This window comes from Oryza brachyantha, chromosome 10 (genome assembly GCF_000231095.2).
Source record: "Oryza brachyantha chromosome 10, ObraRS2, whole genome shotgun sequence".
Classification (NCBI taxonomy): domain Eukaryota; kingdom Viridiplantae; phylum Streptophyta; class Magnoliopsida; order Poales; family Poaceae; genus Oryza; species Oryza brachyantha.
Window position 1 is genome coordinate 4,226,739 of NC_023172.2, and position 12,659 is coordinate 4,239,397.

Sequence of the window (12,659 nt, forward strand, 5' to 3'; positions counted from 1 at the left end):
GCCGAGTTTTAAATTAAATTGTTAGGCCAAATTTTATACTTCTGCAATTTGAATTTAAATCTAGTTAGTCGATTTGCGAGCCTCGATTTAATTGAATTAAGTTCTTTTAGAGGGATTTTTCCTGAGTTAATTAAGCCAATTGTTGTTTACGAATTTCTTCTTACGATTTTAGGCTTAGGACAAAACTCCGGGCGTGACAGTACTCGGCCTGATTCCTGGACCGAGATTTAATATATGCTATTGTTCAGAAATTGGTGTAAATTTCTGGGCGTGACAGGCACCAACCTTCATAACTTGCTCCCGGGCGATCCACAAGAATCAGAGGCTCGTGGATGACGCCTATCAGTCTAAGAGATCAATCTTCAAGAGTAATAGGCCACCTTAACTCCGCATGCATCCATCAACGCCAAGAACGAACACTCTATCACTCACTAACCTAAACTCTCTCTAAGACATGATCCAATGATTAATCTCTCTAGGAAGTGTTTTGGGTTAGTAAGGCTTGAGAGGTGCTAAACTTGCCCTAGCAACTAGAGAATTCGAACAGAAAGCCTCACCAACGGCTAGATCTCAAGGGGGCCTTATATAGGCTGGCAGACGTCACTTAGCCGTTGGAAAAGAAACCTAACCGGACTATCCGGCTAGGGGGCCAGACCAAGGTCTGGACCGTCCTGCCACCGGATTGTCCGGCCAGGAGCCCAGACCGTCCGGTCCCTGCTGCTTGTGAAAAATAGCAGCGAGCCTTCGCTTGACTTAGACTCAACCCTAACTACTCTTGGATGGATGCTGAGCTTCTAGTGACCCCTCTTCATAGTACGGAGTTCCTACGACTCAAAACGAAAAAATAAAATATTCTTCGAGCCCCTTTGTCTTCATAGAACCGTCGCTCCGGGTCACACATGCATCAATAAGTCGCGTAATCCTTCAATCGAATTGATCCCTTAAACTTCTCTGCAATCACAACTCATTAGGGCACACATTCTTGGCTAGTATTGTCATTAATCATCCAAAACTTCGTTTAGGGGCTAGATGCACTTTCACTTATAAACTTAGAACTAATTGGAGAAGCTTAGCCTTAAGAGAGGACTCTTCCAGGAGCTTGAATGGACTGATCAAATGATTAAAGAGCAATATGTCAACCTTAAGTGGGTTTATGAAGAGAAATTAGAAGCTTGGGACTAGAATGTCCTTAATGTATATTAAGAATAATATTGCTCTAGGAATTATTGGAGTGATTATTAACTCTGATAATGCTAAGACATACATAGCTAATATCGAAGAAAATTAAATCATCTTCTAAAGCTTATGCCAGTGCATTAATTTGTAAGACGATCACCAACAATCAACAATTATGATGGCAAAGGTGGTATAAGTAAGCACGTAATGGTGATGAGTCACATAGCATATCATCTTTAAGTCTATGGATATGTGTGGAACTAACCTATTGTTAGTGCATTTTATTACGAGATTCCTTGGTCCTAACTATGGTCTCTTTAAGATTAACTACAATACTCAGAAGGATAAGTCGACTATAGAAGAACTCATCTCATATGTGGAGGAATAAGAGTGCTAGAAAACTAAAAAGCAAAAGTTTCAAGACCAAGTCAACCTCACTCGTTCTTCTAATAAAGGCAAAAGAAAGTTCCAACAACATGAGATGCGGCATTTACAATTCTCAGAAGAAAGGAGAAAATAATGGTTTTACTTCAGCTGACCCCTCTGATCAGAATCCATACTGCAAGTTCGGCAAAGGAGCTTATCATGCTTCAAGGCGTGGTTAGCTAAGAAATGTATAACTAATATTGTTTGATTTCCTAATTAGCTATTTATTTTTCCCTTAATATTTGATGAGCTAATTCAATTACCATTGTGCATCTTAATGGCTCATCACAAGAATTGAGCAATGTCTAAGTGGCAGTAAGAAGGGGAGTGAAAATCCAAACAACAATGAATAGCTAGTCAAATGTAGATTTTGAAGTGAAGGATGTTGAAGACTTCACGTTTAGACTCCATAGAAGATTATATTTATTCTTTATTCACTCTACTATTAAGAGAGGAACATTAGCGGAGTTAAACAATGTCTATTGTGTTGGTTGTTTTTTTGAAACAATGTTAAGTTAATTTTAATTGAGTTGTCGGTATTGCCTTCGACAAATCATATTTAATGTTTGTGTGATGATTATTATAAATGCATATGATGATTAAATAGGATTATTAAGTTATGCCATTATTTAGCCACACTCCTATGTATTGAGTAATAATATAGGATTTATGTTTCGAGTAACAACATATGAACCATGTTGTGAAAGACATGTATGTTCTAGTATCGAATTAATAATAATTAATAATAAGTTGTTATTATTATGAATCCATACTATAATAAGATCCTAGATAAGGGGCATAATTTTTTTCAATCAACCTCCTATTAAGCTAAGGTTGAGTTTATTTGAGCAATATAGTAAACTATTGTTCTGGTAGTCTCAATAACGCAAGATGTTTTTGTGACCCATTGACTTGGGTACCTATTTTGTTTAAGTTTACTCATTTGCTAAACCTTTAAATGGAGGGAAACAAGCTGGTTGATTTTTCGGTAAAATACCATATAAAACAAAATTTAGGTAGACAGGGATAGGGAGATTAAATTCATCGTGACTGTTACATTAGCGTGTCCTTCCCTAATAAGAAATGAAAATAGATAAGAGATAAAGAGGAGTCTCTTTTTGGTGATCGGTTTTGGTGATCGGTAGAAGCTAAACTCCCTAACCATCACGAGGAGGAGGGGGCGCCCAAATCCATTGTCTAAGAAACCAAAACCGTAATTTTCCATCGCTTCGCATGCTAGAAGGGAGCCATATTTCCTTCGTTTGCCAATATAAGACTTTCTAGCGTTGCCTATATTCATATGGATACTAATGAATCTAGACATATATATTAATTATATACATTTATCAATTGATAAATTTAGAAAAGTCTAGAAAATCTTACGATAAGAAACGGAGATAGTAGATGAATATAGGTAAACTCAAAAAATCTTATAATATAAAACGGCATGATACCAACCAAGCAGTTAAAAAGAAAACCAACCCTTGCAGTCCTTTTTTTTTTCCGAGTGAAAAAAAAACGGTGGATAACATAACCGATTTTTTCGCGTAAAATCCAGTGGATTTCGAGTAGCAGCTTAGAGGCGTTAAACCCTCACAGTCCCCCTTCTCTCTCCCCTCGTCTTATCCCTGCTCCGCTCCACCTGCGCCCCACACACCACATTCCACCATTTTCACCCCTTCCCCGGGCGCCGGAGGAGCCCAACCCTTCGCCTCGCCTCGCCGCCACCGTCCACCTCTTCCGCGTCGACCTCGCCGGCGGCGTCCGATCCGTGGGGCACTCGCTCGAATGGCGCCGCAGCTGCAGGGCGGCTGCTACGCGGTCTCCTCCTGGCCCCGCCTCCCGCGGCTGCCCCCCTGGCCCTGCGTCGCCTCCTACTCCTCCCACACGCAGAGGCGACGGGCGCTACGCCTCCTGCCGCCGCAGCGCCGGTGCGTGGCTGTCCGGGTGGTCGCGGAGGCTGCTCCGTCCCTGGCCCTGGGCCCGGAGGGCCGCGTCGCGGGGGCAAAGGAACACGTGCGGTTTTTTGCGGCGGATCTGGAGGGGGTTCCGGGGCATCGGCGGCAGGAGGAGGATGAGGAGGAAGCTGTGGACGAGAGGGAGAGGTTGAGGCGGATGCGGATCTCCAAGGCGAACAAGGGGAACACGCCGTGGAACAAGGGCAGGAAGCACAGCCCAGGTATACCTCTACACTCTCGAGATTAGCTTATGTGCTCTTTATTCCCTGTCCTTTTTTTGTTTGTCGACGAATGCTTGATTGAATTGTTAGCAAACTGAGTACGGAATAGGCGTAATCTATGCACTTTGTGAGCAACGTAAGGTCTTAAACGTGGTTCATGGCTTAATATGGTGGGATGCACTATTGTAGAAACAAAACTAAATAACTGCAAGGATGAAGATTTGCAATGCCACCCCCTTTCATAACAAAGGGGAGATTCACAATGGCGAAGTTGCGTCATGAAATAGAGTGGGAGTCAAGTGAAATTTTCCACGTAGAGTGCTATCTGTGGATGTTTAACTGAATAAACTATACTGGTCTTATTTGAATTTAATTTCATGCGCAGAGACGCTGCAGAGGATTCGGGAGAGAACGAGGATTGCGATGCAGGACCCCAAGGTGAAGTCATGTAAGATTTTATTATTATTGTTTAGTAGTGTCATGCATTTACTGTATTGTTGACTTGACATAACAATTGCAGTAATTGCACAAAGTTTCATAAATCTAGGAATTTTGATGGTAACCTTAACAAAAGGTTGGCCTAAACAAGACTTAACTTCCTATGAGCACACATGATTAGCATATATTTGATTGATTAGATATGACGACATAATTCCATTCCAAAGCAAGTTAGGCTTCTAGCTGTAAATATCTCAAATGAGGTTGACAGGTCCAAATTTCTACTATGTTATTATTTTACAAGCAAAACATTTCTAGTCTTGCGGTTGAGTTTCTCTCACATTGTGCTGTAGTGAGTGACTGCTGTTGGACTTTTATGTAACTATTAGGCTTATGGTGCTAAGCAACTATTAAATTTCCAAGGTCCGAGTAGAATAGATAATGCCTGGAAGTTTTCATTCAATCTTTTAAAATTTAAAAATGCTTGGTTTTTCATTGCTAGTGGTTACCATGCTAAGCAACTTATGTTGCATACAACTAACATATGATGCCAGATTAGGTGCATCTGGAATATTTTACAGACAGCAATCACGAACGAAGGTAATTTTAAGCACAATGTGGCTGTGGTTAATTAGAGTAAAGTAGTTAAATTAGATTTTACCTGAAGATTGGCCATATGACATTTTATATTGTAGTTTTCTAATGCAGCGTTACAATTATTTCCAATTTCTTAAGAAAGGGTAGCAGGAATCTATGATGCACAGACACGGATATGTCAACATGATGCATCCTGACATGGATACGGGGATTTGTCAGTTTCTAAAAAATGCCGATATGACAACATGGCTACATATTTTTAATATAAATAGTACATATGTATTTTTGTTTCAAATTCTCAATTGTTTGTCACCAAAATGAAAAAAATAATGTGCTGCAAGCAACGAAAATATAACTTAGCAAGTCTATAGCTATTAAAGCCAACATAGTTGCAGTACTTGCACCTCCATCTGACATTTCCTCGGCCTACACCACCCCACCATCTGATATTCCCTGTGCCTATACCACCCCACCATCTGACATTCCCTCTGGCTACAACACCCCTATCTAATTTTTTGCTGTTTAATTTTCTGATACTTGGCAATCTGGATTATTTTACATACGAAAATCACAAACGAAGGTAATATTAAGCACAGTGTGGCTGTGATTAATTAGAGTGAAGTAGTTAAATTAAAGAGTAAAGTACATGGTCGGTTTTTAAACTTGTGGCGCGGTACCACTTAGGTTTATAAACTTAGAGAATATACGTTTAGGTTCATGAACTTATTTTAATATATCATTCAGGTTCATGAACTTGTTTTAATGTACCATTCAGGTCCATTAACTCGTTTTAATGTACCATCTAGGTCCATTATTTTAGACGTTAAAACGAGTTCATGGACCTAAACGTGTATTTTCTAAGTTTATGGACCTAACTGGTACGGTGTCACAAGTTTAAGGACCGGTCATGTACTTTACTCTAAATTAAATTTTATCCTGAAGATTGGCCCTAAACATTTTATACCATAGTCTTTTAATGCAGTAACACAATTATTTCCAATTTCTTAAGAAAGGGTAGCAGGATGGCAGGAACAGAGTGTAGATTTATATGAATGTACGTACAGACCACCTGAGTTCAAGTCTTTGTTGAGGTGAATTTGGGTGCCAATACTTTATTAATTAAAAAAACCACCTAGTTCCTCCAAGGTTAGTGGATTTTTTTTTTCCTTTTAAGAAAGGGTAGCTAGTTGAGTGCCCAGACAAAAGATGTCGTAGTGTGATGCACCCAAACAGGGTTATTATAAGTGAACATAAGTAGTCCAAGTGCAAAGGTTCATACCAAATTAGTTTCTGTGGTACAATTCATGAGTGCACCAACAACAATCCTGTGTTCTGCTTTAAACCATGCTTATCAATATGACTGTTTGTTGGGATCACTATTGTCAATTTTATTTTTTGTATATTTATTATAGTTGACTATATTTCTTCATAAATTGTTTATTCAATGGTTTAGCTTGTCTAAAGAGTTTGATGTGCAGGTTAAGAAAAAGTTGATGAATCTGGGACATGCACAGAGGTAGGATACTATTTTTAAGTTATATGTGTTCCTTTTAATTTGAAAAGCTATTACTGTTGAACTGAAGTTATATTACACTTCGACCTACCAATGTGAAGGATTCACTATTCTTCTGTAAGTATAACTACATTGTTTAGCACGTGTTCTATTTGGTAGAAAATAGCAATACCCAGTGGCAAACCGAGCACTAGGTTGTAGGTTTGGTTGATTCGCCAGAATAAACAAAGTATTGTATTACAAGCACATTACCACATGTTACTAATTGGAGCAAACAACTATAATCTGTATGCAAACATGTGAAGAAGGTAGTACGTAGAAGAATCAGTAACTACTGAAGCTTACGCCACACTTCAACAGCAGCTAAATATTTATTACATCTGATAGTTTCAGTACCGCTATACCTTGGCCATATTATAATCAAACATAATTAACTCTAGTTGACAATAGGAGATCATGTCCAACACATTTTTGGGATTCTGTATAACAACATTCCACACTTGGACAGCTCAATTGATAGTATAAAATGCAAAGGTAAATTAAGGACATGTCAAATTGCACTAATGTGATACAGCCAGATTACTCACATTAAATGCTTGGATGTTATTGATCTAGACAACACTGAGGAATACGCCCATCCAGACTTCAAATCCACTCTTGTATAGATCTAGCTTGTCTGTCTCAGCTGGCCACTGCCATACTGGCAATGTCGCCACCTGCTACTTTACTTGCTTGTGCTTCATTATTCTTTTGCGGAATGCTAGGGCTTGCCTGTCAGCCATAATGTGTGTGTATATGTTTTTTTTTTTGGTACAATTAGGTTGTTTTTTTTCTTTGTTACCTTTGTGACAACTTTATGATAGGCTTTATAGATTAATCACCAGCCAACAACTCATCCAAATAGTTTCATTACGTTATTCTCCCAATAGTTTATATCTTATTCTATCGTCCTAAACTTGGGCTGGGTCCTGGTGGCTGCACTTCCTACTTGTCTCCTATGGGCCCATGACATTGCCTCTGTGCACGTACTTTGGCTTGGATGACTGGGCCACCGCAACACACCTCATATTCTAGTGCACCAAGCTGGATTTCTTCATCTGAGGCAACATGAATCCTCTCTTGGGGCCCATGCTGCTCGGTGGAAGCCAATCTTACATTCCATGGTCTAGATTTTGATACTTGGGAGTTCCATATAAATCTTGAGGACCATAGAAACTAATTTTTCGATTTTGGGCAATGTAAGGGCAGAAGCCTAAGCATTAACGTATGCTGGACATGCCTGAGTAATTGACACTGTTATGGTTCTTTGATTCCTATTGGCATGTAATTATTCTTGATGAACCTACATTAGCATTCTAACAGGTTACTGAACATGCACTATGATAAGTCAGAAACAGATTAGATGGGAACTAGGTTGTTCTAGGAGATTATTTATGGTGTATAATGAGGCATCGAAAGGTACCTTGGTAATATTGGGGTACCAGGAGCTAATATTGAACATTCTTACTGGAGGTACCAGGAAGCATTCCAATGTTACCTAGTCCTGTTACCTTTGTTAAGGACTGTAGAATCACTTGTTCTAAAATATTAAGCATGTGGCCTAATGGATTATATGTTTTCTTAGACTTGATTCAAAAACAGCATGATCCATAGGTTAATAATGGTTACACAAGAATCATATCGGATGAACATATACAAGTTATTTAGGTACCGATCACTGTACCATAAACGACATTGAACTCAAAAGGAGATATGTATCACTATGTTTACTCTTCAAACCACATTTAGAGCTCCAGAGATATCCCTCCCATTATATTGGAGGATAAATTTTGATCTCAACTAATTGCATGCTTTTTGTAAATCTACATTTTATGGTTTGATTAACCCAAAATTTATTTGGCAGTTTGCACATTATGTTTGCTGCTTTCTAACACAGCTGTCCTTTGCTTGTACTGTTCTGCAATTTTCCATTGACCATATCAACCTGTATATGTGATAGCTCTTGGGAATCATATCTGCATTCCTAATAATTTATGTTTCTTCTTAATATAGTGAGGAGACAAGAATAAAGATATCTATGGGAGTGAGGCGAGGATGGAATTTGCGTTTACAGAAGTTAATGATTCAGGATGGTTGCTTTGTGGAGTGGCGAGACATGATAGCAGATGCAGCTAGGAAGGGCTTTGCTGGTGGAATCTCCCTCCAATGGAATTCATATAAAATCTTGACAGAGCAGATGCGGCAGGAGTGGGTGGAAAAGCTTCAGAAAAGGAGATCAATGCCTCGGCCAACAGGTAATAGACGAGCACCAAAATCTCCTGAACAGAGGAGGAAAATTGCAGAAGCCATTGCTGCGAAGTGGCTTGATAAAGTAAGAGTAACAATCCTTGTACATGTTTCTTATCATATCATTTTGAATGTTTGCAGAACTGAACTGATCTTACACTGTTCCATGTAGGTTTTCTAAATGGAATAAATAGTCAATATAGCTTGCTAGATAGATAAGAATATATGGATTATACACCAGCTTGGCATATGTGAGAAACATCTGATTTTCTGAGTGCCTTCTCTGTTTTCTTGTAGGAATACCGTGAACGCGTATGCAGTGGAATTGCTAGCTACCATGGATCATCTTCTGGAACTAAAGTACCACGAAAACCAAGGTCTTCCAGAGAACCTGGTGCTAAGAGAGATACCACGAGAAAGAAACCTATTCAATCCAGATCTGCTGGGTTAGAGGATGAATATGTAATAGCTCCAACAGTTAAGAGAAAGAAGAGTGCAACTCCATACAAAGATCCAATGGCTGTTGAAAAACTAGAGATGATAACGAAGATTCGGGCTCAAAGGGCAGCAGTGGAAATAGAAAGGAAAGAAGCTATTAACAGGGCTAGGTACCTCAGCTTATTCCATAGTTCAACACTTCAACTTTACGCGAGATCAAAATTTTTGCACACGTGGTGAATTTTTTGCAATATAGTAGTATTTCTTTTGTCTTATTTCTCTGACGATTGATGCTTACTGTCTCTTATGCGGAAAAAGTTTTTCGTAGAAAGTGTATTTTCTTTTGTTTGCTCATCTTGTTCAAATGCATCAATTATGATTTTTTGCAGGTGATAACAAAGACATACACATGATAAGTAGTTTAGGAAAGAGTCAAAAGCTCTAAAACGAATGACTCTAAATATCTTAACAAATCTAAAGCTACTGATAATTAAGACTCGAATATATTTCAGTATACTATTTGCTGAGCAGAAAACTATGCATGCTATCTGTACATTGAAGCATATGTTTTTAGAGACACTGGCAAAATGCCGGTATGTTGTTATGGAATTGAACAATCACATTGGCACATTGGAAAGAGCAAATCTGTTTTGAATTTTAGAGCTTGATTGTAAAATTAATTATAGGTTTTTGCTTGCTAATTTTCAGTCCTGTACAGAAAAACCTCGATTTATTGTTAGCGTGGAAGGATGATTACTGTTCTACTGTATGTTTGATTTGGAGAGAGGATGGACAGTAGTCCCATATGTTCGAATTTTGTGGAGTTGATGGTTGGGTGGTGGCAGATTCACGACTTAGCACCATGACTATTTTTTAAACGAGTATAGATAATGCCTTAATTTTGGATTTGTGTTGCTCTTGAAATATTTAATTCTGTCACTAAAGTAACTTCTGTTTACATTCTTTCCCATTAGGTCACTCATTGCAGAAGCTGAGAAGGCTGCAAATGCTCTTGAAACTGTCGCGTCTACAAGCCCTTTTGCTCACGCATCACTTATAGAAGCTAGAAAGCTTGTTACAGAGGCTAGATTATCTCTACAACAAGTTGATGATGAAGGTCCTGCAGATATTTCTGATGATGCATCACAAGGCACAGGTATGTGTGAATTGCACAACCATGACTTGGCAAATCAAAATGACGTGATCAAGCAAGAGAATAAACCAATCAATGGGATGAAACTTCCTCCAAGCAATATCAATGGCACGGATTTCTATTTTGATGTGTCGACTCTCAATGAAACAAATCATCTTAGAGATTATCAGAGAATAGAAAATTCCATGGAAAGAGCCTATCTTCTTCCTTCCGCTTCTTCAGCTATTCAAGATGTGAATGGAAATCGCAGGATTAAAGATTTTAATGCCCATCAATTAATGGTGGATGAATCAATAACAATTGACCAAATTGCATCTGAAGCAGCAGAAAATTATCCCGATGAGCCACAGGAAGAAGAAGATGGCACCTCACCAGAGCAGAAGTCTAAAATGAGGTGGGTACGTGGGCGACTAGTTGAAGTGGATGAATAAATAGGTATTCTGAATTATAGTAGTTGACTAAACTTTTCAAGACATCGTTATCTTGCCTTTCTGCTTCCATTTTGATTGCTGTTGGTATGGGCCAAAAATGGGAAATGCCGGAAAGGATTACAGATCTTCTTGGCACGCATTCTTGGTGTATTCTAATATGGAAATTCGTCGGGAACACGGCATGACTAAACGTATTATCTTCAGAGGTGAGATAATTGTAATTAGTAGTTGGGAATATTAGATAATTTCCTTAGTCAGGTTAGGAAAATTTTAGCACTAAATTCATGATCTCGTGAATGTGTTTATCATGTACCGAATAGTTTGTAGTTAATCAACTTAAATTGCTACAGATAGCCTTAACACGATTTCATTATCTGAATCCATACCTGGTGTATCTTATAACTACGAGTTTTGTCTAGGTCATACGCATGGCAGGAACATGTTTGGTTTGCGATATGCATTAAGAGATCTATTGTTTCTGCATGTATGATCTTGTAAAAAATGTTTGCAAAATTGCTGGCTCAGTTTTGTGCGTCACGTGACCGGTGATATTTGCGGCTTTAACCACTCGTTCAAGTCGTGGGTCATTATGTAGGTATTATTCGTCCACTTTACTGGGTCCTTCGGTAGGAACTCTCCATATATTTTTTATGTGACGCTGTTGACTTTTAGATTCACGTTTAATCATTCGTCTTATTAAAAAATTATATAATTATTAATTATTTTGTTATAATATGATTTATTATTGTAGAAACTTTAATTATGCATTATATTTTTTATATTTGGATATAAATTTTAAATAAAATGAATAGTCAAATGTGATGTAAAAGTCAACGACGTCATATTTGTCATATAAAAATATATAGAGAGTGCCTACCGAAGGACCTAGTAAATTATAGTAGGTCAACAGTATGAGGTGACTTTTGCCAGGGCGTTCTGCGGTGCTGCATTCTGTCCTAGTCGCTGCTAAACTTATCCTAGCAACCAGTGAATTTGAACAGAAAGCCTCACCAATAGCTAGATCTCAAGAGAGCCTTATATAGGCTGGCAGACGTCACTTAGCAGTTGGAAAAGAAACCAAACCGGACTGTCCGGCTAGGGGGCCGGACCGTCTGACTGACACTTAGCACACTCACTTAGAGCAGGGGCTGAACCAAGTTCCAGACCATCCTGCCACCGGACTGTCCGGCCAGGGGCCCGGACCGTCCGGTCCCTGCTGCTTGTGAAAAACAGCAACAAGCCTCCGCTTAACTTAAACTCAACCGTAATACCCTTGGATGCATGCTGAGCTCTTAGTGACCCCTGTTGATTGTACGGAGTTCCTATGACTCAAAATGAAAAGTAGAAATTATCTTTGAACATTTCATCTCCCTAAAACTCTCGCTTCGGGTCACTCATGCTCCAAGTGGGTCGCGTAATCCTGCAATTGAATTTTTATCCCTTTAACTTCTCTGCAATCACAACTCATTAGCACACACATGCTTGGCTAACATTGTCATTAATCATCTAATACCTCGTTTAGGGGCTAGATGCACTTTCAAAAGTTTCTAATACAAGTTTATATTTTATAAAAAGTTTCTAATATAATTTATCACTGTAGTGTAGATTAGATGATACATACGCATATATATTAAATAAATAATTTAGTTTGGAACCAAACAATTTGTTTAGTTATTTTATGAATGACTTGTGATTTTGTATATTTGCAATAAAATTTGGAAAATATACCATAGGTCTAAAATTTAACGGCGTCTAAAAAAACCAGACACAGTAGAACAAATACTACAGTGCCAAAAAAATAGCTCCCACAATTACCTATGAGTCAATCTAAACACACATGTTTATAATTTAAATAATATATGTATGTATATATTACAAAATTTATTTTATACTCATTTCTTTTTTATTTAACACTATTGATTCATCTGACATTGTTGATATATACATATGAAAAAAAATACCCAGTGAATATTACAAATACCACATTGTAAAAAGTCTCGTTATTTAATATTATCAACTTGA

At 38.3% G+C, this 12,659-nt stretch overlaps 1 protein-coding gene across 3 annotated transcripts; it reads left to right on the top strand.

The window, feature by feature from the left end:
* The first annotated feature begins 3,198 nt into the window (after nt 1-3,198).
* On the top strand, nt 3,199-11,091 carry LOC102702249. Of its 3 annotated transcripts, none has more exons than XM_006665033.3 (6): nt 3,210-3,781; nt 4,167-4,219; nt 6,295-6,332; nt 8,382-8,700; nt 8,913-9,223; nt 10,028-11,091. In XM_006665033.3, exons 1-6 carry the CDS (start codon nt 3,391-3,393, stop codon nt 10,635-10,637), a joined length of 1,722 nt encoding a protein of 573 aa, XP_006665096.1. In that variant the 5' UTR covers nt 3,210-3,390; the 3' UTR covers nt 10,638-11,091. The 3 variants fall into 3 exon arrangements, with proteins under 3 accessions (XP_040384347.1, XP_006665096.1, XP_040384346.1); XM_040528412.1 differs by having other exon boundaries at nt 3,681-3,781; nt 4,167-4,229; nt 10,028-11,083; XM_040528413.1 differs by lacking the exon at nt 10,028-11,091 and having other exon boundaries at nt 3,199-3,781; nt 4,167-4,229; nt 8,913-8,996.
* The last annotated feature ends 1,568 nt before the right edge of the window (nt 11,092-12,659 follow it).

Bases quoted from the DNA above. Each gene is read 5' to 3' on its own strand.
- LOC102702249 (XM_006665033.3), top strand. From the start codon at position 3,391: ATGGCGCCGCAGCTGCAGGGCGGCTGCTACGCGGTCTCCTCCTGGCCC. The intron at 6,333-8,381 runs GTAGGATACTAT...TTCTTAATATAG, and splicing joins AATCTGGGACATGCACAGAG to TGAGGAGACAAGAATAAAGA. The intron at 9,224-10,027 runs GTACCTCAGCTT...CTTTCCCATTAG, and splicing joins GAAGCTATTAACAGGGCTAG to GTCACTCATTGCAGAAGCTG.